Source organism: Phascolarctos cinereus, unplaced genomic scaffold (assembly GCF_003287225.1).
Source record: "Phascolarctos cinereus isolate Bilbo 61053 unplaced genomic scaffold, phaCin_HiC Scaffold_3;HRSCAF=262, whole genome shotgun sequence".
NCBI classification, from domain to species: Eukaryota; Metazoa; Chordata; class Mammalia; order Diprotodontia; family Phascolarctidae; genus Phascolarctos; species Phascolarctos cinereus.
The window spans coordinates 202,461,918-202,489,739 of record NW_027555736.1 but is presented as its reverse complement, the minus strand read 5'-3'; the positions used below and the strand labels follow the sequence as shown (position 1 = coordinate 202,489,739).

Here is a 27,822-nt window from a genome sequence, read left to right as displayed (position 1 = left end):
TATGTGAGTTCAAATCTGGCCTCCAACACTTATTAATGGTATGATTCTGGCAAGTAACTTAATTTTTCTGTGCCTCAGTTTCCTCAACTGTAAAATGTGCTTGTTCCTTTCCCTTCTCCCAAACCCCAAGCCTTTGAAAACATGCTGCAGAAAAGGAAGGCTGGAATACTCCAGAGAAACTTCAGCAACTACAGAAAGGCTTCACCAGCATCAGATTCTAAACAGAATTTTTAGGAGAATGGTCCCCAAAGCCTTTTTATGTGTAGTTTACAGTTTCTCTCTTATTTCTTAAATCTTCCCCTTGGCAGAGCCAGGTTTTAAATCCCAGACCATTACCTCTACACTCAGTGCTCAGATCTCAGTGAGATCTGATCACAAAGGCCAGATCTCAAGCCTAGTATATTAGTCAAAGTTATGAGCAATAGAGGCAGTCAGGTGGTACAGTGTATAGAGCACCGAGCCTGCAGTTAGGAAGGTGTGAGTTCCAATCCAATCTCAGATACTCGCTAGCTGTGTGACCCTGGCCAACTCACTTAACTCTATTTGCCTCAGTTTCCTCATCTGTAAAACGAGCTAGAGAAAGAAATGGCAAAACCATGCCAGTATCTCTGCCAAGAAAGCCTTGAACAGGCTCACAAAGAGTTGGACACAACTTAAATGACTAAACAACATGAGCAACAGACCTTTCTAGACTCTGTTCTCCATGTCTTAGGGAAACTTGGCTCTTCTTCCAGCGCCTTCCATGTAGTAGGTGATTAATGTTTGCTGATCTGTTTACCTGAAAGCCCTTGACAAATCAAGTTCTATTCATTAGCTAGATCAGTCTTTCTCTTCAATCAGAATTTCAACACACCTACTTGACCTACTGAAATACAGACTCCTTTCTTCCTATGCTGTCATTTAACTTTTTTGCCTCCATTGGTAGAGAGAGTTTCCCAATGTGGGAGTTCTTTATCTTAATGAAATTTCAGGTCTAGTCTCTATCCCTAAAACCTTACCTGAGATAGCTGGTTGCAAAGAAATACTCAGTCTTTCTATTTTAAAAACGACTGTTCTTAGTATATGGAGGTATCCTGGCACATTTTGGTTTACAAAAGTAGAAACAGATCTTGGCAGGCAGGATTGTAACAGCCAAGCTACAGCTTAGGTTCCAGCAATAAAGCACCAGGAATAGCTGGGCCCCTTCCTGAGTGATGTAATATCAAGACCACTTTTTTTCTAGGGCTTGTTTTATGCATAGCAGAGCACAGAGATGAGAACCCACAAAATGCTTCTCAGGAAGGAAAAGAGACAGTAAATAAAAAGACAAGTACCCATGGCTTCTTTCAAGTGTGAGCCAATATAAGGGTTGGGGGGTAGGGGAGGAAGTCCTTTTTGAGCAGATCTATAGAGCATTATCCCATCCTTTGACATACCTTTAGCCCCAAATCTCTGGGGAGGGTCAAAAGAATGTTCCTGTGTGGATCCCTTGTGGGGTTGAAACCCACAGTTTATGAAGTGCTGAGTAGGGGTCACGAGTGGAAAAAAGTTTAAGAAGCCCAGAGACAGAGGAAGAGCTATTTCCCCTTATTCCAAGCTAAGCATTTATTGATACAAATAAAATCTAAACAACACATGTCTGATTTATTATACAAAGGATGGAAAAAGTTTTGTTTTGCACATTTTCATGGTATGTAACAAATACTCAGGGGCAGGCTCTTGGCATAGTAGAGTTTCTATAACACAGTTTACTCATGACTCAGAGTCTCCTTGGAAATAACCAGGAGGCCAAAGCCAAGTTCCCTTGCCCTGCATCTTACCTTGTGGGCAGTTTCGGCAAACTGCTGGGCACTGTTCTTCATTTCTTCTGTCTTTTCTTCTGCTCGACCTAACCTTTCCCCACGCTCATTCAAGGCCTGGCTGGCCTTCTGCACTGCACTCGTTACACTGTCTGCTGCTGAATGAAGTATGCTGTTTCCTGAAGCAGACAAATAACCATAAATAATGATGATGATGACTTATGACTCACAATGACAGAGTAATTTAAAGTTCTCAACATGCTTTCCTCACATCTTATGGAGGTAAGTACCATTTCCCAGTTGAGGAAACTGAACTTCTTCAAATTAAATGACTTGATTGAGGTCACATAGCCAACGAGTGGCACCAGGATTCAAATGCACTGTCTCCTGGGTTTAAGTCCAAAGTTTATCTATGACACCACATTGTTTCTTATATATAACATCATAAACTTGCTTAAGAAACAAGTAACGGACCATGCCCTTCCAGTTGGGAAGCTATGCTTTAGCAATAAATCAGGCACATTAGGATGGGCCCTGACATTTTCAAGATTCAGGAGTACTAATTAATTGTTCCTAGGAGCCTGAAAAGAATAACATTACTTCTTATTCCCAGGAAGGAAATTCATGCAGTGGCAGAAATTGGTAAATACTGAAGCCTATCTCCTGAACCTTGAGGTGTGAGACATTAGACGCCTCCATTCCGGTTGGCCTGCCAGAGGGCATTCCATTTTGGGGATGGGAGTAGAGGAAGAAAAGAATCCAAGGGATGACAATTTGAACACAAGAACCTGTAATATAAAGTTAAACAACATTGAGTAGGTGTATATAACCAGTGACAAAAAAAAAAGATAGCTGTAAATATAAATTCACTCTACTTATCTTCAGCTGAATGGGTCAACCATAATCAGAGGAAATAAAGAACTACATATCAACCATTATGGTATTTATAGAATTCTAGAACTGAAAGAGACCATTGAGGTTAGTTAGTCCAATCCCTACTCAAACATACATTCTATCTCAAAAAAAAAAAAAGGTTATCTAACCTCCACTTGAACACCTCTGAAATCAAATATTACTTCAGATACTAGTTATGTGACTTGGGCAAGTCATTTAACCTCTCTGTGCTTCAGTTTACTCATCTGTTAAATGAGGGAGTGAGACTCAGTAGCCTCTAAAATCACTTCAAATTCTAAGTCTGTGATCCTATAACTTCTAGTGATGGGGAAATCAGTACTCCTTGAGGCAGCCTACTTCACTTTTAGATAGCTCTAATAGTTAAAAAGTTACATCCTTAAAAAAAAAATCAACAAACATTTTATTAAGCACCTACTATGTGTCAGATACTGTGCTAAGTGTTAGGGATACAAAAAACAGGCAAAAGACTGTCCCTGCCCTCAAGGAGTTTACAGTCTAACAAGGAGACAACTTGCAAATATATACAGAACAAGCCATATTCAGGATAAGCAGGAAGTAATAAGTAACAGAGGAAAGGCACTAAAAGTAATTAACAGAAGGAAGGTCCTAGAATTAACAGAGGGAAGGTTATAAGAGGAGCAGGGGAGGAAGAACATTCCAGGCAGGGAGAAAGCTAGAGGGATTGCTTAGGGTAGAGAGTTGGAGTATTTCCTTTATGATATAGCTAGGAGGCCAGCATGCCTGGATCAAAGAGTACATGGTGGGGAATAAAGTGTAAGAAGATTGGAAAGGTAGGAGGGGCTTTGAATGCCAAACAGAGACAGTAAAATTTATTGAGTGGGGTTGGGGGAGGGGTGACATGTTTGGATCTGTGCTTTAGGGAAATAACTTTAGTGGCTACATGGAGGATGTATTAGAGAAAGGAGAGACCAATTAACAGGCTACTGAAATAATACAGGAATGTGGTGATGACAGCCTGAAGAGGGTGATGGCAGAGGAGAGAAACAGGCATATTCAAAAGACATTGCAAAGGTGAAATCTACAGGCTTTGGCTACAAATTGGAAATGTGGGGGTTAGAGAGAGTGAGGAGTCCAGAATGACTCCTAGATTACAAGCCTGAGCAACTGGGAGGATGGTGTTGCCCTGTATGGTAACAGGGAAGGTAGGAAGGAGGGACAATGTAGGGGGAAAGATAATGAGTTCTGTTTTGGACATGCTGAGTTTAAGATGTCTACTAGAGATCCAGTCAAGACATCTGAAAGGCAGTTGGAGATGCAAGACAGGAGGTCAGCAGAGAGACTGGGGGAGGAAAGGTATAAATCTGAGAATCATCAGTATACAGATGGTAATTAAATCCATGAGAGTTGATAAGATCACCAAGTAAAGTAGTATAAAGAGAGAAGAAAAGAGGGCCCAGAAGAGAACCCTGAGAACTTCTTTTAGAGGGTAAGCTCCGAAGAGGATCTAGCAAAGGAAACAGAGAAGGAGTGATAAGATAGGTAGAATGAGAACCAAGAGAAAGTAGTGTCCTGAAAACCTAGAGGGAAGAAAGTATCCAGGAGCAGAGGATGATCAGCAGTGTCAAAGGCTGCAGAGAGGTCAAGGACAATAAGGGTAAAGAAAAGGCCATTGGATCTGGCAACTAAAAGATCATTGGTGACTTTTTTTGAGGGGGGGGGTAATTTATTTATTTTTAGTTTTCAACATTCACTTCCATAAGATTTTGAGTTTAAAATTTTCTCCCTGTCCCACTTCTTCCCCCCCACACCCCCGACAGTGTGCAATCTGATATAGGCTCTACATACACATTCATGTTAAGCATATTTTCCCATTAGTCATGATGTAAAGAACAATTAGAAATAATGGGATGAACCACTAGAATGAAGCAATAAAACAAAACAACAAAGGAAAAGGACAGCAAATAGTATGCTTCCATCTGCATTCAGACTCCCTGGGTGTGGATAGCATTTTCCATTGTGCGTCTTTTGGAGTAGTCTTAAGATTCTTGCATTGCTGTGAAGAGCCAAGTCTATCAAAGTCAGTCATCCGATGATGTGGGTGTCACTATGTACAATGTTCTCCTGGTTCTGCTCATTTCACTCTGCATTAGTTCATGTAAGTCTTTCCAAGTTTTTTTGAAGTTCATCTGCTCATTATTTCTTACAGCACAATAGTATTCCATTACAATATATCACAGCTTGTTCAGCCATTCTCCAGTTGATGGGCATCCCCTCAATTTCCAATTCTTTGCCACCACAAAAAGCTGCTATAAATATTTTTGTACACGTAGGTCCTTTTCCCATTTTTATGGGATCTCTTTGGGTCACTGGTGATTTTTGTGAGGGAAGTTTTGGTGGAATTATAAGGTCAGAAACCTGAGTGTGAAATAGTGGAAGGAGAGAAAGTGAAGGCACATATTGCAGATGGCCTTTTGAATGAATTTAGATACAAAGGGCAAAAGTGATAGAGGACAATAGCAAGGATGGAATGATCAAGTGAATTTTTTTTCCAGGATAGAGGAGAAATCAGCATGTTTGTAGGCAGAAGGGAATGAACCAGTAAATGAGAAGAGACTGAAAATAAGTGAATGATGGGAATGTCAGAAGGGACAATCTGTTGGAGTAGACAGGGTAAAATAGGACTGCTTGAACAAATAGAGGGGTTAACCTTGTTAAGGAGTAAGGCCACCTCATCATGTGAGAAAGTGTAGGAGTATCTGAATAATAGGAGATGAGGAAGTGGGAAGAAGAGAATGCTTACAGCAAATGGCCTCAATTTTTTCTGTAAAATATGAGGAAAGGTTCTCAGCTGAAAGAATAGGGGTAGAGGGAACCATGGGAGGTTTGAGGAGGGATGAAAAGGTTTGGAAGAGATGCTTTGGAGAGTGGGATAGTGAATTGATAAGGGAGGTATACTAAGATTGCCTAGCAGCAGTGAGGGCCCAGCTGAAATGGTGTAATATAAATTTGAAGTGAATGGAGTCAGAATGGTTGTGTGATTTTCTCCCATCTCCATGTAGCAGTACATTTATAGGAGTGAAGGTGGCAAATGGTGGGAATGGTCTAACGATGAGGCTTGGCTGGTATAATCAGTGATAGTCTAAGGTGGGTAGGCTTTCAAGAGAGGACAGTGTAGAGTTGAACTGGTTCCCCAAAGTGTCAAGATGAGGAGGAGAGAAAGTCATTATTGCAGGGTAGATTGCCTAGGAGAGAATGAAGGGGTCAGGGGACTGGAAGTCATGGTTTTTATCCAAGAAGAGAATCTTTTGTTCCAAATTAGAATTAACGCCTATTTCAAGGTCAAGATAAACAGTGAGACTATCTTATTCCTTAGGCTTCTTCTCCTCTGTTCACTGCCACACAGACAAAAGGATCTTAACAGAAACTGATAATTACTCTGTGTTAGCAAGCAGAAAATGTCAAAGAAAATCAGATTTTGAGAGTGAATAGAGCTTTCCAAATTCAACAGTTACTGACATGAAGTAGAAAGTTAAAAAGAAAAACTTCAAAAGAATCAAATTTCCCTATACTCGCAATTGGCAAAGCCAGCAGTTAATGATAATAATTCATACTTTCATAATGCTTTAAGGTTTATAAAGTACTTCTTTACTTGACTACATCACACCACTGAGACAGGCAAAGCAAGTATTATCTCTATAAGAGGAGGAAGTTGAACCTCAAGGGTTCAGAAAGGTAAATGATTTGTCTGTAGTCACATAGTTAGTATTGGAGCTGGAAATTATCAGTGGCTACTGTATCCAAGCACATCCAATAATTATAAAGTAGTGACTGGAAAAAAATTATAGCCCATTCTCCTCAATGAATCTGAGATATGTAATGCCATTATATACAATAGCTTTGTTTCAAAACAAATTTATTATACCATAACTCTACATCTGGAATGCATACTTCTAGCCATGGTTAACGTTTTAACAGGAATTTAATTTTCACAGGTATTAGATGCAAAATACCTTACAATTTCATTTCTGTGGGGACCAGCTATGGTCTATAGAAAAGGTATGAGGGCAGAAAAAAAAGTTTTTTTCCGTTATGGATTGGTTTTAATTGATCTTCATCTAACTGCTAAGGGATGGTAAATTCCTTAATCATAGAAATTTTTAATTAGTTTACAAGCCAATGGAGAAAACACAGGGTATAAAGGCCATATAAGATAATGCTTAAGATAGAGGTAGTAAATGGCAAGACTGGTGTGCAGAGATATAATGCAAGAGTATTATTCCAATGGGGACCCAGAAATAGTTACAGGATATACAAAAACATAGGAGAAGAGCTCTTTTCATCAGTGTCACTGGCCCTTTGGGTGGTCAGTAATGGCGTAAATTATTTAATTAATCAAGTAGTGAGAAAGTTACACTATTACCAGTTGGCCTGATGCAGTTAGCCAGAAAACAAGGATGTAGGAATGTTGGAGGGTTTTGGATGCTGATTTAGTATGAGATGATGGTTCCATTCAATACTGTACACAGACCCCAAGGAGGTAAAAGAGAGAAAGAAAGAGCACACATATAATAAAACAGCCATAGAAGAATTTTCTTAAAGATATTTCTAATATGTTTTGCATGATTGCATATGCATAACCTACATAAAATTGCTTACTGTCTCAGGGAAGGAGAATGGAGAGAATCTGGAACTCAAAATTAAAAAAAAATCTTAAAAATTGTTTTTGCATGTAATTGGGAAAAATAAAATGTTATTTAAAAAAAAGATATTTCTAATATCCCACACCCATAGATAGATTCCTCATCTCTGTACAGAGGTACATTTTCTTCTCTCAGATTCTGTTTCTGTCTCTTTGCCTTTGCATTTACATTGCTGAAGTCTTTTTGTATATTGCTTTCCTGGTCATTTTGTATCTGTTTTCTCATCCCTCTCTGAATTCTTCAGATTCATCATTTCTTACCGCACAATGACATTCTGTGACATTCATGTATCACAATTTGTTCAGCCACACAGCAGTACTTGCTATGGTAGCAAAACAACAAAACAAAACGAAACAAAAACCTGGAAAAAAAAACAGGTGCTTATAAAATGAGGAATGACTGAATATGGCGGTAATTGAGTGTGTATGTGCGTGGGTGCACATGCACACAAAAATATTGTGCTGTGACAAGTAAGGACTTCAGAAAAAGATGCTAATACTTGTATACGCTGATACAGAATGAAGTAGGCAGAATTAGAACACAATGACAACAACGAGGGAAATGAAAAGGACATTAAGATGGAGTAGAATACTGAGAAATTACAATGACCAGTCTTTGCTCTGGAGAAGAGATGAAGAAGCCCCTCTCTCTATTGAAAAAATAACTTATGGACCAAGGATGCGGAACATTGCATACACAGTTACAAATGGTGCCTGCTGTTGTCTACTTCTGCATGACATTTTCCTTTAAAAATGAGGGTTTTTTATGGTGGGGGAAGGGATTTATTCAGGAATGCCCATAATAGAAAAACAAAATATGTGTGCATGTATGTACATGTACACACACACACACACACACGCACATGTACACATATAAAATAAAAATTCAATGAATCTCTCTGGAGAAAAAGTACCTGGTGTTGCTCCAGAAATGTTACAGGACTCAGACATCATTAGGGGTATTCAAGGACTATGCCTTTACTCAAGCACTGCATAATCCCTAGCAATGACCACTTAAATGCTGGCTGGCTGTTGAATGAATCTTCTTTCTGCTGTTTAGCATCTCCTTTGGCATCTTGTAAATAATTGGGAAGGTCAGAGAAACTGAAGTACTATATTTCATTGTGTCATCATTGCAGATTTCATGCCAATTTTTTTTGCAAAAAAGCGGAGTGCGACCGTTATGTGAAGCTTTTTTTTTTGCTGGTATTATTTAAAAAGCATTTATTACTAAACTGTCTTTGGTGCAAGATCAGGGTGCACAGAATACTCACAAATATACATTGAAATTTGGGAAGATGCAAGTCTTACCATATCATGTGACTGCGTGGCAGCTTTGCTTGCCTATCCTCTCCCCTTGTACCTACAGGTCTTCATTGGGTTGAGTGACAATACTGTTAGTATTGCAGAGCTCTAAAAACCACGCAAGTTGGCTTTTGGAAATATACTGACAATGTACATGCACTGAAAATTCTAGGCTTGTGGCCTGCAATGCATGAGAGAAAAATGCGTATCTACATGCCACTGGTGAATACATTGCTGTTCTGTTTACCTTTAAGCAGCATGATGAACAGAATTACACCATGCAATGATTACATGTTAAAAGTTATAAACTATTTTTTGGACTGGAAAAAAGAAACAGGGTGTGACTATTATGCAGTGAAACATAGTACTCCTGTGGAACACTGCTCCAGGCCTCTTAAAGACAAGATTCAGAAGCAAAAAAAGGAGAATCATTCCTTCTTGATCTAACTAATATGGTATTCTAATGTAAGGGGTCATGGGGCACCATTAATGATAGCTAGCATTTATATAGCACTTTAAGGGTGGAAAAGTCCTTTTCATATTTGCAAATTTCCATTTGATCCTCACAATAACTCTAAGGTAGGTGCTGTTATCTCTATTTTACAGTTTAGGAAACTGAGGTAGACAGAGAGGTGAAGTGACTTGCCCAGGGAAACACTACTACGAAGTGCCTGAGGCCTGATTTGAGCTCAGGTCTTCCTGACTCCCAGCACTCAATCCCTGGGTTACCTAGTTGTCTCCTAAAGAAACTATTATAGCAGTCAGGTAAGAGGTGATGAATTCTGCACCATGGTGATGGTCATGTGTGTAAAGGGGAGACCCGTGCAAGGGATGCTGCAGAGGGGGAAAATCAAAAGAGCTCTTAAAGGCAGGAGCTTGAATTACAGTTTCTTTGTATGACATACTTGATAGGCGCTCAATATATACTTAATTAATTAAATGGATAGTCATTCATAGTCTTACAAGGTCCCTCATCTGCAATGACTAAGGGTGCAGTCTGTGGTTATAAAACCGAGAGAACTCAACTGTCTTATTTGGGAATTGACTGCATAACCTTGGCCTCTTCTATATGATAGAAAACTAACAACAAAGACAAAGGAAGACTTTTTCACATCCCCCAGGGAGAAAAAATGTTGGGGGGGGGGACAATGGTGCTAATATTCCTTAAAATTAGAAAAAAGTGTATTAATAATGAAATATGAAAATAAAGAAAATGAAATGGTCTGTAAAGTTCAACATATACCTACTTTCCTGGGAAATTAATGGCCAGGATCTAACCAATGACACTTCAACGGAGCCTCCTAATTTCTCTTATCAGAGGCTTCTTTCTGGTATAGAATACTCAAATTAGGGTAATTAGGGTAACCCTTCCCTCTGGCTAACTAGATCGAACAAATAGAAAATATACCTTAGATAATGCAGAGAACTGAACACATGACCTCATGTGAAATGACTAATGCAATGTACTTGCAAGATGCAAAGCTTTGTGGTACATGTCAAGGGAGCTAGGAGGCAATGAAGCTACATAAATACTCCAATTTCCTCCTTTGGCAGCTGGTGGCCCAGTGGATAGAGCACTGCATTTGAAGTCAGGAAAACCTTCTCTTCAGAGAAATTTAAAAACATGAATCATGATCTTAAGGGGGCAGCTAGATGGTGGAGGGGATAGAGCGCCAGACTTGGAGTCAGGAACTCTTCTTCCTAAGTTCAAATTTGGCCTCAGACATTTACTAGCTATTTGACCCTGGGCAAGTCACTTAACCTTGTTTGCCTCAATTTTCTCATATGTAGAATGAGCTAGAGAAGGAAATGGCAAACTACTCCACTATCTTTGCCAAGAAAACCCCAAATGGGTTCACAAAGAGTCGGACACAACGGAAAATGACTGAACAACAACAGCATGGTTTAAGGCCACGTATTAGAATGTCTTTTTTTTTTAAACCACAGATATTCATTTGATCAATACATCAGTCTCTAGTTTCTATCTTTGACAAGATAACCTTCAAAACTTGTGTTCAAGAAAACAGGCATATAGATTACTTTAGACTCTTACTTTTTGCATGGGAGGGAAATTTAATGTGAAACAGAAACTGAGTGTTCTTTGTAACCAAGAATTGTTGGAGGTAATAGTTCTGGGGGAATGACTGAAGGCTCCATGACACTTCATAACTATGCATGCATATGGATACACACTATTTCTCCCACGCACATACTCATAGACTCCATGCTGTTCTAGCTTTTCTATGCAGATATATTCTTTAAAAATGGAGTCTCCCTAAAATTCTATCTGACCTATTATTATTCCATAGTTGAGTCTTGATTGTTTGGTGGTAAATACGGAATGGTGGTAATTGGTGGTGATTCAAACAGATTCTGAGAATGAGTAGGATGAATTATAGAATAGCTTTTATAAATGCATTTTTGTATCTTGGTAACAGAAATTAACAAATTCCTGCCAGAGAAAGGGCCAATGAATAGCCTTTAAGTTTTTTAGTATTATGTAAAGCCACTGGGAGTTAGTGTGTAATTTGTAGAGAAATGAGGTGTAAGAGCTTGAAGGTAGTTTAATTTAACTCTCCTGGGCAGCTAGGTGAATATCTGCCTAGTGTTCTGGACATGGTGGCAAGAAGACCTCAGTTCAAATACTGCCTAAAACACTTACTAGCTCTGTGACCCTAGGCAAGTCAGAGTCTGCTGCTGTCTGCCTCAGTTTCCTCAACTATAAAATGGGAAAAAATAATAGCACCTACCTTACAGAGTTGTTGTGAAGATCAAATAATGAATTTGCAAAGCTTTTAGCATAGTGCGTGGCAGACAGGCACTTAATAAATGCTTATTCCTTCTCTCCCCCTAAGTAAGTTATATTTTGCCACTCTGATCTTGTTTATAAAATTAATTTCCTTAGCTTATGATAGGTAAACTACAGTCTAATGCTCTATGAATTACCAATTAGTCAGGTTCAAATCAATGAGGTTTTATAATATAGAACTGTCTCAGAGGACTGGCATGAGAATGATGCTGGGTTCTCTAAGGCACAGGAGCAAAAGTAAAAGCCAGAAAGGCAGTGAGCATAGTCCTGTAGGCTGTAATCAGATTGTATCTACTTTCAGAAGACTGGACTAATTACCAGTAATCTGCTCTTTAGGTGATGCATTCACCAGCCATGGCATCCCATGAAAGGACATGTACAAAATGGCCCAAAGTCTTGTGGGGGTAGGTAATTGTTCTTCTATTTCTGTAGCAGAAGGAAAATGGAAGATGAAAGAAGAAGCATGGGGAACAATTAATATCTGTGGAATGAGACTTTAGGATATACCAGACCATTGCCAACTCAACAAGCATTTATTATTATCAAAGAATCATTGGACCCTGACCTTCAGGAAGATATCTAATAGATTCAGGACCCAGGAGCATTCCAAATTCCCAATAAAAGATGCAACAAACAAATAAAGCCAGACAAATCTCCCTGCTTTAAGAACAGAGAGACAAAGCATGTAATTACATTTCAAAGACTTGCTTTCCAGAGAGAGGAGTGTAGCTAGAGGATGCTTAATAGCAGCTTCAGAATTCTCTCTTGTGTCAAGTCTGAGGCTAATTCCAGGGGCAATGAAACTAGTTATGTTGCCTGGAGCTGAGCGACAGAGAAAAGTCAATTCAGCCACCAGGAATACTTTGTAAACATACAAAACACAAAAGCTTGCCTGCTGAGTGAGACCTCAGAGTCACCAAAGGGAGAGCAATAATAATGTCTATTGGGTCAAGTCCATGTTCATTGATGGGAAGGTCCTTTAGTAGACTTTCAATCTGCTTTCAAGTCACAGTGTTATGATTTCTCTGGAAAGCTTGTCTGAATATCCTCTTTGATAACAATGCTTTGATTGGCTTGTGAACTTTCTTAATGGCTTCCCAACTTAATAAGCATTTATTAAGTCCCTACTATGTGCCGAGCTTTGGGGATACAAAGACAAGTTGCTTGGCCTCCTTCTCTCTCACTTATTCATTCTTTTAAAATCTTCCAAAAGAAAAGAAAAGAAAAGAAAATAGAATAAAATAAAAGAAAATAAAAGAAAAGAAAAAAAGAAAATCTTCCAACTTCACTTCCAAACCATACTTAGAGAACATGGCTTAATATCCTGTTCCATTGAGAACAACAAGATTATTAAAGTTGAGCTTTCTCAATTTCTCTTTTCCATGCCTGAAAACTTTTTAGTGGGGGCAGCCAAGTGGTGCAGTAGATAGAGTGCTAGCCCTAGAGTCAGGAGGACCTGAGTTCAAATCCAGCTCATACACTAGCTGTATGACCCTAGGCAAGTCACTTAACCCTGACTGCCTCCAAAAAACCAACCAAACCAAAATAATATTTTTAGCATTATGAAACATTATCTCCTCTTTCCCTCTGGTGACAAATGAACTATTTCTAGTCCTCCAGGACCCTGCTCTAGCTATTATCTTTCCTCCTTCTACTTCATAAATCTTTAAATTCTACTCTAATGCCTCCTTTTGACTACAAATTATCTCCGGTCTTCTCTATCCCAAAAAGAGCTTCCCATTTTAGGACCTTGAGCCCAAGAACCCAGGGAAAAGTAGTCCCCCCAATACCTACTCCACCAATCACTCCCTGCATCCTCCAGAGCAGCGGCCCTGCTTCTAGCTTGGTCCTTGTGGCCATCCTTGAAGGGAACAACCCTTGCGTAGGTGAATCCTCCAATCTTATGACCACCAACCACAGACCAATGGCTAGTGATGGGCACATAAGCTACATGGCCCTGGGTTCATCAGCAGCTTCCAAACAGCCAACTCTGCTTCCAGCCTGGCCCCTGACTTAGTTTTGTTCCCCTTTCCAACATTATTACTTCTGTCGGTGAGGTATTTTGCCTAGACCCCAAAGTTTGAAACCTTGATATATCTTTAGCTCTCTTCTTCCCTCACTTCTCATATTCAATTAGTTAATAAGGTCTGTCAGTTCTATTTCTAGCATCTCCCCAATTCATTCCCCTTTCCTTTATTCTAAATACTATCATTATTGTCCAGTCCTTCTTATAATAGTATCTTCCTAGCATGTCTTCACTTGCCCACTCTTTCTGCTTTCCGATGTATACTTTATGTTGATGCTAGAACAATCATTCCTATGTGCCAAACTGGTCAAGCCAACCCTTTGGCTCAGAGATGTTCAGTGGCTCCTAATAAAGTTCTAAATAAAATTCAAACTCCTTGCACTGTCATGCAAGGCATTTCATAGTCTTTATGACTCATCTAGGATCACAGATTTGCTGCTGGAAGAAACCAAAGATCACATAGTTCAATCTCTTCATTTTACAGTAGAGGAAATTTAAACTCCAAAGAGGCTGAATGACTTACCTAAAGTCACATATATAATAAGTTTTAAGTTGTAGTTGTAGTATATGGTAAGAATCCTTACATGATCGTAAGAACTCATGTCTTCTGACTCTCAATTCTAGTACTCTTTCCATCATACCATTCTAATTCTCATTTCCTATACAGATTATACTCTAGCTGTTCTAAACTAACCTCTATCCTTTATAAACCCTATATTTTCCCCACCTCTAGTACTTTATTCCCATTGTTGTTAATAATGGGAATGCCCTCTCTCCAATTTATCTGTTGAATTTCTATCCATCTCTCAAAGCCAATTCAATTGCGATCTGAAGTTTTCCTTGATTTCTTTTTCCCCTCCTCTAAAAAACTTTTCATAAAGTTTTGTTTTAAAACTCTTTAACGTACTCTTCATGTTTTATTGTGTATCTAGCTATCTATATGTGTGTCTCCCCATGAGAATATAAGTACTATAAAGGCACAGACTAGCAACTTAGTTAAACTTGGTATCATGTTCAGTTCATTCTAAAGTACTAGGCATAAAGCAGACATTTAATAAAAGTTCGCTGAATTGAATTTGTTCAACTAATGTCTAAGAGATGTTTTCTTGGTCTTCAAACATTCACTTAACTAGAACACTCCTCTTTAATCACAGTTCCAGTGTTTCTAATTATAGGATTCAACTAGCCCATGCTTGTATAACTTAAAAGTTTCTTATGCTGAATAGATTCCTGTTGAATACAGACCAGGTGCCCTTTGTAGAGAAATTCAGTGTTATAATTAGGATTAACTTAAACTTTGTATCTAAGACCATTCTGTTAAGGACAAGAAAACTTTTTGATTCCAACTTGTTCAGAAGAACTCAAACCTTCAAAAGGACACTGGGCAACAGTATCAAAATGGAAGCCAGGTTTGCTTTAAGGCTAAAAAAACCTAAGGCACTTAAGAGGTTCTATTTTTTTTTTTATTTATTTTGATGAGGCAATTGGGGTTAACTGACTTGCCCAGGGTCACATAGCTAATAAGTGTCAAGTGTCTGAGGCCAAATTTGAACTCAGGTCCTCCTGACTCCAAGGCCAGAGCTCTATCTACTGTGCCATTTAGCTGCCCCAAGATCTTCTAAATACATAAAATGTATTTTTTTCCTCTTTTATACCTGTCCAAAGTGTAGCTGGAGTTAGCAGTGCCCTAATTGATTAAGCAATTCAGAGTGGGTTATTTTTACTTCATTATTATAAAGTCTTAATCTTCATAATGTGAAAATACATTTATTCATTTGCATTGTATAGTATTTCTTTCACTTATCTCAGGGTAAAGGGAATAGAAGAATGGGGAGGATACACATCAGCTTCTTGAATCGACATGACCTACACTTTCCCTCCACTCTAGGACCACAGAAGGATGCTTATCACCATTAATGGCATCATCCATAAGTATTCCATCGTCATGATCCAGAACAGTCTTGGTCTAAGTTTAACTGACTTGGATCCTTATCTCTAAATCAACATATCTGAAACAGAAGGCATTATCTTCTAACCTAATTTTGCTATTTCTGTGCTTCTTTAAAAATTAATGCTTTGTCTTAACACAATAAAACACACACAAAAGCCATTAAATATTAAAAATCAAGTCATCATCTCTCCTTTCATCAATCTATGCTTCACAAAGCTACCAAAATACTTTTCCTAAAGTACAAGTCTAACCATGTTGCTTCTTCGTTCAAGAGATTTGAATGGCTCCCTATTTCCTATAGGAGGGATAGGCACTGGACCTGTAATTTCATTTGCATAGGGATCTCCCAGAGAATGAAACTTCCTGTATCTATACACCTTCTTTTAACTCAAAGTCTTAGAAAGTTGTCCTGACAAGTGGTATCAAACTCTAATAGGAAGGGACCACTGTAAGCAGCATATTGACTTAGAAAACCACAAATTAACATGATCTATGTTGTATTATATTTTTATTTATTTTGTTAGACATTTCATAATTATATTTTAATCTGGTTCTGAGTTAAGACACCTCTGGATGACATCATAGTGCTGTATATGTCAGAGGAAGGACTAGAATACAGGTCTTTCTAGTTTTGAGGCTAGTTCTCTATCTGTGATACCCTGCGGCCTCTCAGAAAATCACTAGGAAAGAACACATATCCCATGGCTTGGCATTTAAAGCCCTTCACAATATTGCTCCAGATTACTTTTCCTAGCTTGTCGAATATCAGGCCACTTCAGGCTGTCTATGTTCCATGGCACAGTAGCTAAGAAAGGCCTGAGTTCAAATTCAACGTTAGACATTTACTGTCTGTGTGACCCTGGGAAAGTCATTTAATCTCTTTCTACCTCAATTTCCTTAACTGTAAAATGAGGATAATAATAATAATACTTACCTCCCAGGGTTTTTGTGAGAATGTTTACAAAGAGCTATTAAAACCATGAAGTGCTACATAAATGCTACTATTACTATTATTATTCCAACCAAACTAACTTGCTTGAAATTCTCCAGATTTGGGATTCCAATTGGGTCTCACACAAGTTGTCCCTCATGTCTGCAAGATTCTGATTCCTCACCTTTGCCTCTTGGAATCTCCTTCATGGCTTAGGTCATGTGCCATATTTTATGGGAAAGTCTTTCCTGATCCCCACAGTTGTTAATGTTCTCTTCCTCCTCTTCAACTTACTATGTACATACTTCTCCGTTTACATGCTGTATTCCCCACAAATAAAAACATCTTTTTAATGGCATTTTTGTGCACTTCCCCCTGTATCCCCAGCACCTAACAAATGCCTTGCACATAGTAGGTACTTAATAAACATTTCTTTGATTGGATTAGGACAATAGGGTAAGAAGAAATTGATGTCAAAATCTGGAGTCAGAGGACTTGCGTTTGAATCTGTTATTTACTTTGTTTAACTTCAGGAAGCTCGATCTCTCTGGGTTTCCATTTCCCTGTCTGTAAAATGAGAGTGCTATATCTCTCAGGTTACTTCCAGATTTAAATCTTATGATACTATGATCTTGCTGGAATGTGGAATCTTATCAGCTCTAACTTGGAAGGATGGAAATTGCATAAGGAGTGTTCTCAAGGGGGCAAAGCATGCTGGTCTGAAATGGACTTGCCCAGAGGTGGGTGTCTTAGATAATGAACAGCTTTCTCTGTGACTCTCTCAAACCTTGCATATTAACCAAGAATTTGGAGGGGGAGGAAGATGAAGAGAAGCAGGGGTAGATAAGGAAGAAGCAGCAGTAGGTTCCTATAGCAGATGACAGGAATTTGGACTGGCTGAGATATATCAAGGTACCAGTTTCACATTGAAAATGAAAACTTATTCCCTGGAACAGAGGATAAAATGAAACTCTTTACACACTTTAGGTACAAAGGGGAAGAAAAGAAAGAAGCCTGTGGATGTTATATTGAAACGACTGCCATGGGAATCAGTCTGTCAGATCCTGAGACTAATTGGTCTCAAGAGAGAAAAAAAGTTGCTCGCTTTCATGATCTGATTTAAAAGGAATTTAAAAGGTTCACTTCAGATCTCTGAGCTCCATTTTGCACTTCTCTCAGGGCAAAGGATTCATCCCGAGATACTTTATTTTGTTCTTACTCTGACATTGATTTAATTATTTTCCAAGCATCTTTTCTCCTATTCTCCCTACCCTTTTTATATGAAGTATGTGTACCAGAGAAGGATCACCTCACTGTGTCCAACCTAAATCATTGTATCATTTTTGGGAACAAGACTGAGGAGACAAGAGATAACCTTAAAAGACGAAATATTAATTTTCTTTATGTCACGCCCTTTACGTGGCTAACAATGGGGAAAAGTGACTTTGCACAGTGTGATGGAGGAAGGAGCACTGGAGAAGGAAATGGCAAACCACTCCAGTATTTTTGACAAGAAAACCCCAAATGGGTACATGAAGAGTAGGACATGACTGAACAATAAAACCCCACCTGCTTGACAGGTAACTAATTCAAGAATTAGAATGTGGACTATGTTTTGGTTTGTTCTGTTTCATTTGTCCCTTGTGCTTCTAGGTGCAGGTGGTACAGTCCTTCCTGGACCTGAGAGTTCAAGCCATGGAGAGCTTGGAGGGAGGATTGCAGATGGGATGTGCATCCGGCCAGTCCAACAGGGAAGTGTCAAGAAGCTAATGTGTCTGAGGTTTTAGCCTAAGACGGTCTCTGAACTTGGACTTGGTGGGATAGTGCTATATAGGAAATGAGCTAAGCTGTGAACCTAACTCTGTTTCCCTCCATAGAGCATGAGATGGTGTGAGGACCTGGGGGTAGAACCATGCCCCAAAATGTCGGGGGTGGATGTTTGTGTGTTTATTCTTGCTATTCCTTTAAAATAAATATAAACATTCCCTTGTAAAAGCAAAACAAACCACCCCCAAAGCTGATGTTTTCCAAAACAAAATCCCTGGTTTTTATAAATACTTTTACCGTTACACTTACTTGCTTTGGTGGACTCACGATTTGATTTGGACACTCTCTACCTTCACAATGAGCACATCCCATCTGCGTTTTCTCACATGTGTGATTATTGACTATGCCTTTCTGTAACTTTTCAATGAAGCATCTCCCCAGTGCTTGGGGTTTTTTTCTTGTGTTCTTCTAATTTTCAGGGGAACCAGCTCAGCAGCCCTCAAGGCCTCCTATCCATGGTCTCTAGCTTTTGCCATGTGACTAATCGAATTCCCTTCCTAGTCACAGATGTCCTTAATGATGACCTTTATGCCACTTTTTGTTTACAAGCCAACATCAGTAAGATGCTGCTCCTTGCTTAACACTAACTATGTACTTTTCCATTGCCTTTGGGTCATCACAATTTTGATTTTTCTGGAATCATGGTACTTCATAATTCATAGCTACAGACTTGAGAATTCCTGAAAGAATACTGGTGTGGAAAAGAAGTTGATTTTCAGGCTGGTTATCTTAGAAAGGAATACCTAGGGGGTTGTCTATCTTTTAGAAGACAAATTACATAGAAAGTGGCTTTGTGTTAGAATGACATTCAAAGTTTGAAAGTGGAAAAAGAAAAGAGGCCCTATGCTGGCCACTGATAACATCTGTCAGAGGAACTAGTAATCATCGTGAATGATGCAAAATACACTAAGTCTTTGGAAACTCCCCAAAGCAGTCCAATGCATTTTCTAAAAGTGTCCTCTTTAAACTCTTCCTGGCATGTGTGTGATCACTTCAGGTGATGTCACATGCTATTCATTTAGGGTGTTATACAATAAAAGGAAACAGATCAGGCAGTGGAAAAAGAACTGGGCTATAAGTCAGGAAGACCCAGGGTTCAAGACCTGGTTCTACCACTTTGTAATATGAGAAAATTCATTTAGCATGTTGCAATCCCTTCTATAAAATGAGAATGCCATTAGCTCTCCTATTTAATAGGAAAGAATATGAAAATGAGAATACCATTACATCTCCTGTTCAATAGTTATTCTAGGAAAATAAAATGAGAAGCTGTGCAAAAGCACTATGAATCCTTAAGAAAAAATACAAACATCAAGGCAGCCAGGTGGTGCAGTAGATAGAGGACTGGCCCTAGAGTCAGGAGGACCTGGGTTCAAATCTGTCCTGAGACACTTACTAGGTATATGACCCTGGGTAAGTCATTTAACCCTAACTGTCTCTCCCCAAAACGCAAATATTCAAAGTATTTAGTGGTATAAATATTAGCAATAGTAGTTATATTTTTTCTCAGATGAATGTAGTCTTAATTTAAAAAAAATTGGGGTCATAGTTAAGGCATTAAAATAATCTGTTAATGATAGCAGCTGACATTCATGTAGCCTTTTGTGGTTTACAAAGTACTTTTGATTACAAATTGTTAGTTAGATAATATGTCATATATCTATCGTCCTTCAAAGTTTACACATTTGCTTATAATAACCCTGTAAGGTAGGTAATGCAGATATTATTTCTATTTTACTGCTAAGGAAACTGAGGTCAGAGAAGTTAATGGCTTATTGATTTTTCTCACCAGAATCAGAACTCAAACTCAAGTCTTATGACTCTAAGTTTGGTGCTCTTTAAATTCTCTTTTTGGCAGAAGCAATGTTAACCGGAGAACACAAATTATGGACACTAGCTTTAATTATAGAGGTATTTGAAGGAACACCACATAGGAGGAATTATCATAGGATTCTGTTAAGTAGTAACCTTCTGAGAGCCATTTAAAATATGATCCAAGTGGGAGTTCTGGTTAAGATGGCAATGTGGAAAAGTCATAGAAAAGACCAGCTTTCCAGAGAAATTCCAACAAATACACGAAACTGGCTCCAGAAAGACCAGTGAAATTCCCAGTGACTCAGAAAAAGAAAAAAAAAAGCCTCTTTCCAGTCCAGAGCCACACAAAATGAGGGAAAGAAGAAAGCAAAGGCTGGTAGAGGCTGTGTTGAAACAGGAAGGCCAGCTCAGCACACTGAAACACAGAAGCAGCTGAGGCAGGGAAAGGAGTCATGCTATGAGAACCAGCATGAACTAGGCTAGAAGCCACTCAGATTGCTTGCAAGGCCAGCTCTAACAATCAAGAACCCACCCTGACTGTGGGAACAGAAAGAGTGATAGAAAAAGCCCCTAGAGATCCCTATGCAAGGAGATAGTACCAAATGAGTGCCTGGACACCACCATATGTGTGGATAGGGCTGTGCAACAGTCTGGAGTATGGCTTCCTACGTCACGCTGGGATAGACTAACTCTGAGGTTCATGCTGAAAGAAGAAAGAGGCCTGAACCCAGAGTGGACCAAAAGGACAGAGAAGCTTGGGATTAAAACGGAGACTAATATCAGCTACACCAGGGGTGTTAAACATGGCACCTGTGACACTGTGGCTGAACCAGATTAAAATATAATTGGGAAATATTTAACAAAGTAAATAAAAATACAACAAAACAGATAATATTATCTTTTAAAACTATGTCAATATGTGGACTGCAGGGATCTTAATCTATAGACTAGTGGCCCACATTGGCACCAGCAAAAGTAGTGGTATTTACTTTAGAGGAGAGGGGACCACATAAGACCTGCTAAACCTACTTAAGAGAACCAGCGGGGACTAGCTGGAACACAAAAACCCAATCCAAGAATCCGAGGCAGAAAATATGAGTAAACAAAGGGAGATATCAAACACAATGAAAAATATTACAGGGTAAGAGAAGTCAAAAAGTCCAACCTAGAAAAAGAGGGTGACTTCACAATAATGACAATTAATGACAAGAATTAAACAGTGGCTTGGAAACAAAGACAATAGGAGTTACTAAAAGAAATGAAACAAAAGATCAAGGGTGAAATTAAAATGAGAGTTTGAAAGAAAGAAACTGAAAGGGGAATAAATAACTTAGAACAGAAGATGCAAAACCTTACACAGGTTGTAGACTCCCTGGACGATAGAATGGAGAAAAAAGCTTTCCATAGCTACATGAGATGACAGGAAACAACAAGGTCATAAAATTGAAAACAATTTTCCTTGGAAAACAGATAGAGAAGAAATAATCCAAGCATTGTAGGACTCCTTGAAAACCATGACCAAAAAAAACCATCCTGGATATCATATTTCAAGAAGCCATAAAATTTTTCTGATATTTGAGCTTCAGTCTCCTTATAGGCAAAATAAAAGGGAGTGGATTTGGTATTCTGTAATGCTCTTCCCAGTTATAAAACTATGGTTCTATAAATTCTGTTTATATATAGCTCCTGGAACTCTTAGTATATTCAAGTTGACAAAACAAAATTAGCTTAGGTTCACATAAATAAATATTTATTATGTAGCTCTTTTAGGAGGTAGAAAGGCTACTGTAAAAATCAAATAAAGATTAATCATAGGATCAGAGAATTGAACTAGAAGAGATTTTATAGGTCATGTGAAATCTATGTGTTGTATTTTAAGACAAAAACTCTGAGAGAAAATTTATTAATTAATGTATTTCTGCTTGAAGAGATGTTGAGACTGAGAGAGTTCACCACACTAATAAGAACACCCTCTGACCCAAATAATTTCGGCTTGCTTTTCATAGTTATCAAGAAACAAAAGATAAAATTACATAGCAAAAGAAAATCAGGATATAAAACATAATTTAAAGACAAAAAAAGCCTTAAATTTGAACAGCATAGCAATGTTAATGATTTGTACTCTTGGGAAAAAAGTATCTTTCTGAAAGTAACTACTTAATTTATTCTTTCTAATGTAAGGGTTTCTTAATCTTTTTGGAGGTAGTCTGGTGAAGTCTATGGCTACCTCAAAATAATGTTTTTAAAATGCATAACATAAAACACAGAGTATTACAAAGGAAACCAATTATACTGAAATACAACTATCAAAATATATATTTTTTAAAGTTTACTCAAAGTTAAAAGCTCTTCCTCTTATGGTTCCTATTTGATCTGGTCACTGATGAACAGAAATACCTCTTTTGATTAGATTAAACAAAACAGGCATTCCTATTCCTAGTATGATCACCATAAACAAGACATGCTTTAATGATCTTAATCTTAAAGAATTAATATTTCTCCCTGAAATTGATTTTCTCCCATGAGACATATTACTTAAGTGAGACCAAGGTTTTTGTCAAGACACTTTTTCATGTATATAACACAATTGAGGGCTTAGTGCTATATACTTCCTATATCATTTGCACTTTGGCCTCTGCAAAATGTATGCAATAATTTTATCAGGCAGGATTTAGCACAAGTATAAAGGCACATTTACTATGAGCCTCAGAGAGTTGCCTGGGGCACTAAGAAGTTGTCAGATTAGCTCAGGGACATTCAGTCAGCTTATATCAGACATGGACCTTCAACCCAGGTCCTTCAACTCCCAAGCTAATAACTCTCCATCCATTAGGACATGCTATGTCTCTCTAAAACTACAAGCCTCCCAGGCAACTTTCTAGGTAGTAGAGTGGATAAGAGTGCTGGGCCTGAAATCTGGCAGACAGACCTCAGATACTTAGTAGCTGTGTGACTCTAGGCAAGTTACTTAACCCTGTTTGCCTCAGTTTCCTCATCTGTAAAATAAGGATAATAACAGCACCCATCTCCCAGAGTTTTTGTGAGGATCAAATGAGATGATAATTGTAAAGGGCTTAGCATGTTGTCTGACACATAGTAAGTGCTATATAAATGTTAGCTATTATGAAGATGATGATTCTTTTCAGACAAAGTACAATAGGGCACGGGGTGAGAGAGCTTTTCTTGTTGCTCTCTCATACCAATGAAATTGCAAGGCCAGAGCCATACACGTGTGTGCGCGCGCACGCACACACGCACACATACATGAAACAATTATATATTTACATAGTACTAAATGATAGCTAATAATAACAGCTTGCATTTGTATAGTGCGTTAAAGTTTGCAGAGCACTTTATAAATATTCTCATATAATCTTCACAACAACCGAGGATGGTAGGTGCTATTATATCCCCATTTTTACAGATGAGGAAACTCAGGAAGATATCAGTGACTTGCCATGTTTCATGTGGCAAGTAAGTATCAGGCTGAATTTGAATGTGTATGTGTGTGTGTGTGTGTGTGTGTGTGTGTGGTGTGTTTGTGTGGGGGGGTATGCATGTGTTAGCACTATTGTTTCATTGGTCAGAACAATAAAACAATTATAATTGTAAAAGGAGTGGGAGTGTTCTATAGTGAGAGCAAGGGATAACAGATACCCAGGGTCATCCAATGGTTTTTGTGGTTCAGTAGTTTTTCAGTCTTGTCTGACTCTTTGTGACCCTATTTGGGGATTTCTTGGCAAAGATACTGGAATGATTTGCTATTTCCCTCTCTGGCTCATTTTACAGATGAGGAAACTGAGGCAAACAGAGTTAAGTGCCTTGCCCAGGGTCACATAGGTAGTAAGTGACTGAGGCCAGGTTTGATCTCAGGAAGCTTGGGTCTTCCTGACTCCAGGCCTGGCACTCTATCCACTGTGCCACTGCTCCAATGGTACCCTCAGACTATAAAAAGACACAGAGAAATGTCTCTAATACACTGGTTGGATCTTTTGTGGAAGATCTACATGGAAGACTCTAGACAAAAATCACATAGGGTGAGAAGTCATGGATGGAATCTGGTCTGCATGAAACCCATGAAGCACTGAAAGCTTAAATTGTATTTCTTCCCCTAATAAACTACTTTAATGATTCACTATAGCAGTCACTCTGGGCCCTAGAAAGCTATGCCACCAAAGGATGAGCTCTGGGAGATTTCTCTACCAAGTTAGAGAAGCTTCAAGCATAAGCCCAATGACCAGCTGTGTTTGCTCCCCAAGGACCAGCCTAAGCAACCTGTGTTTGGAGACACTCATCACTAGAGGGTTGGTAAGGAGGTGTTTTTTTTTTTTTTTGGTTGATTTTGCCCTTCACAGTAATTCATTAAATTTCTTGTTAAGCTGTGGAGGGTTTGAAATCTCAATTGCAGGAGACAGTGTCCAAGTGAATGAAATAATATATTCTTTTTTTTTGGGGGGGTTTAAGTGACTTGCTCATGGTCACACAACTATTAAGTATGGGAGGTCACATTTGAACTCAGGTCCTCCTGACCTAGGGCTGGTGCTCTATCCACTGGGCCACCTAGCTGCTCCAATATATTCTTAAAGTATTTTGTAATATCATCATCATCATCATCTCTACACTAAAGTATCTATACTTAGGGAACTGAGGGAATAAGCATTTATTAAATGCTTTATTAAACTAAATAAATGCTTATTAAACTAAATTACTAAAATTTTATTTTTTGCCAGTCTGTGCTAAGCACTTTATAAAAATCATCTCATTTGATTCTCACAACCACCCTGTGAGGTAGGTGCTACTATTATCCCCATTTTACAATTGAGGAAATTAAGGCAGAGAGAAGTTGACTGGTTTGATTATCACCTGTGGTACAGCTAGATGGAACAGTGGATCCATCACTGCACCTGCAATAAGGAAGATGAGTTCAAATCTAGCTTCAGACAACTAGTTGTGTGACTCTAGGCAAGTTATTTAACCTCTTTCAGCCTCAGTTTCCTCATTGGTAATATCACCTATCTCCCAGGGGTGCAGTAGGGGTCAAAGGAAATAGCATGTATAAAGTGCTTTTAAAACTTTCAACTGTTATGTAAACGCTAGCTATTATTATAGCCTGATGTCTGGTAGAAACAGGCAAATGTAGAAAACTAGTTACTTCAGCAATATGGCTTAAATAATAACTAATGACTATATTTATTGTAATCAAGCACTTTAGGCCACACAATGCTTTTTCTATCAGAATATTCTAACTCACAATATTTCTAGAGAGAAGGGTCTCTGGTAAAAAAGTCCTCTTTGTTTTGTCTACATGAACATTTCCCTTACTTTCCCTTTCCTTGCAGTTGACAAAGTAACACATCTCAACACATTTTCTTGGTTGCTTCCCTTCTTATCTTCATTCTGTTAATAATATCACCTCCCTCCCAAGGTTGTAGTGAGGGTAAAATGACATAATATTTGTAAAACACTTTGCAAACCTTAATATGTTATATAAGTACTAGCTCTTTCTTATTAGTATTGTCGTCGTCATCATCATCATCATCATCATCATCATCATCATCATCATCATCATCATCGTCGTTGTTATGCTGGCAGCCACATGAACATGGGAGACATTTTAACTCCTTCAATGGAGCTGCTAGGGGGTGCAATGGATAGAGCACCAGGCTTGGAGTCAGGAAGACCTGATTTCAAATCTGGCCTCAGATGCTTACTAGCTGTGTGACCCTAAGTAAGTCTGTGTGAACCGATTTGCTTCAGTTTCCTGATCTGTAAAATGAGCTGGAATAGAAAATGGCAAGCCATTCCAGTATCTTTGCCAAGAAAACCCCAACTGGGGGTCATGAAAAGTCAGACATAACTGAAAAACAACTAAAGAAAGAAGACTGTGTTTTGGCTAATCCAAAGGGGGCTCTTACTGCCATTTTACCATATCTGCCAGCAGTGAAAGAGATAACAGGTGTCAAACAGATGTTGTAAATTGGCACCTGGACCAAAGGCAATGACTCCATCATAGTTACACTGATATGAAACCAATTAACTGGTATTGTGGGGTTTTTAAAAATCACTTCTTTAATATCTTATTTAATTATTCTAAAGTGAACATCCATTCCCAATATCAAATTTTTGCTCTTGTAAATCCTGACTACATTCCTTATTGAATTAATTTGAATTAGATCACATTTCAAATCAAGGCAGTCATTCTGTTATCTTATCCTATCTCATTTGATTAATAATGAATTCCTGGGACAAATTTAACTTCCTCAAAAGGATGCACTGAAAACTCAAACCAACTGGTCATTAAAATACACTAGAATTATCATCAAGGGACTCAAATTGCTATCAATTACACAGTGAAATTAACCATGAGCCACATGGTTTTTAAATACATAAACATTTTCAATCAAATTAACATGACTTCACTAAATTCATGGTTTCTAGATACCCAGAGAATGAAAAAAAAATCCCTACCCAGCTCAAGTTCTGTGGTACCTACTGCCAAAGTCACAAATACATCCATCTTCTATTTCAAAGGCTCTGTACATGAGGTTAAAGCATAAAGAAATAACACTAATTTTCATGTATGGCTTATGGGAGCCATCTGATGACTTTATAGTCATAGCTTGCTCTGATTTCCATAAAAATATTGTAAAGCATTATTTTTATCACCACTCATTAGTTTTCAGAAACCCTGATCTCTAATAAGAGGTTTTCTGATGAAAATTCTTTTTCATCAGAAAGTCAGGTGTAATTGGTTCATATAAATTTCTGTCCTCTGGAAATTCATCTTCATCATATATTACCTATTCCCCTTTAAAGCTCAGGACTGACATTATTTTGTCTGATATATGATATTTTTTCTAATCAGAAAAATAGATACGTAGACTCTAACAACTCATGAAAAAATATATAGGACAAAAAAAATCTTTGCATTAATCTCTCTGATAAAAGTATGATATTTAAGATATATAGGAAACTGATATAAATACACACACATAAATGTGTTAGATAAAGAACCATTCCCCAGTAGATAATTCATCAAAGTTTATTAAATATTTTCCAACAGAATGTGAAAAACTTTTCCAAATCACTAATGTAAGGAATACAGATTAAATTCTGAGTTTCCCCTCACAACCGGCAAATTGGCAAAGATGATAAAAGATGAAAATAATGTTTAGTGTTACAGGGGGTGATACACTGTGGCTGAAGCTGTGAACTGGTCAGACTGTTTTGGAAAACAATTTGAAGCTGCACTTATCCAAGTGATCAAATTATTCATACCATTTGATCCAGTAACATTACTGGGCATATACCAAAAGGAAGTCAAATAGAGAGGAAAAGATTTTCTATATCAAAATATTCATCGTAGTGCTTTTTGTGATGGCAAATAACCTGGAAAATTTGGAGTCTACAAAATGGGAAATGGATAAATATAACATTCGAGGAAACTTTTATCAACTGATATAGAGTAAGCAGAGGCAAGGGAACAACATACACCAAAATGACTACAATAATGTACATAAGAGGAGCCCTAAAGGACATTAGAATTAAAATCAGTGCAATGACCAATCAACACCCAAGGGCCAAAGATGAAGTATCAGTCCCTTCTCTCTGTACAGAGGCAGACTATGGATGGAGAATGAGGCTTATACTATTGGACAGGGTCAGTGTCATTTTGTTTGGTTTAACTGTACTTTTTGTTATAAAGGAAGGTCCTACAATGAGGTTATTGGGAAGGGACAGTGATCTAAATAAATTAAAAATAATTTTTAAATAGAAAAAAAATCCAGCGAATAGATTAGGGTTTG

At 38.2% G+C, this 27,822-nt stretch overlaps 1 protein-coding gene across 4 annotated transcripts in view; it reads right to left on the bottom strand.

Moving 5' to 3' along the window:
- Positions 1-27,822, bottom strand: part of STXBP6 (syntaxin binding protein 6) — a 339,398-nt gene that overhangs the window by 10,361 nt on the left and 301,215 nt on the right. For all 4 annotated transcript variants that reach the window (XM_078151411.1, XM_021004286.2, XM_021004287.2 and 1 more), the window contains one exon: positions 1,800-1,957. In XM_078151411.1, coding sequence (XP_078007537.1) covers positions 1,800-1,957 — 158 coding nt within the window. The remainder of the gene's footprint in view (positions 1-1,799; positions 1,958-27,822) is intronic.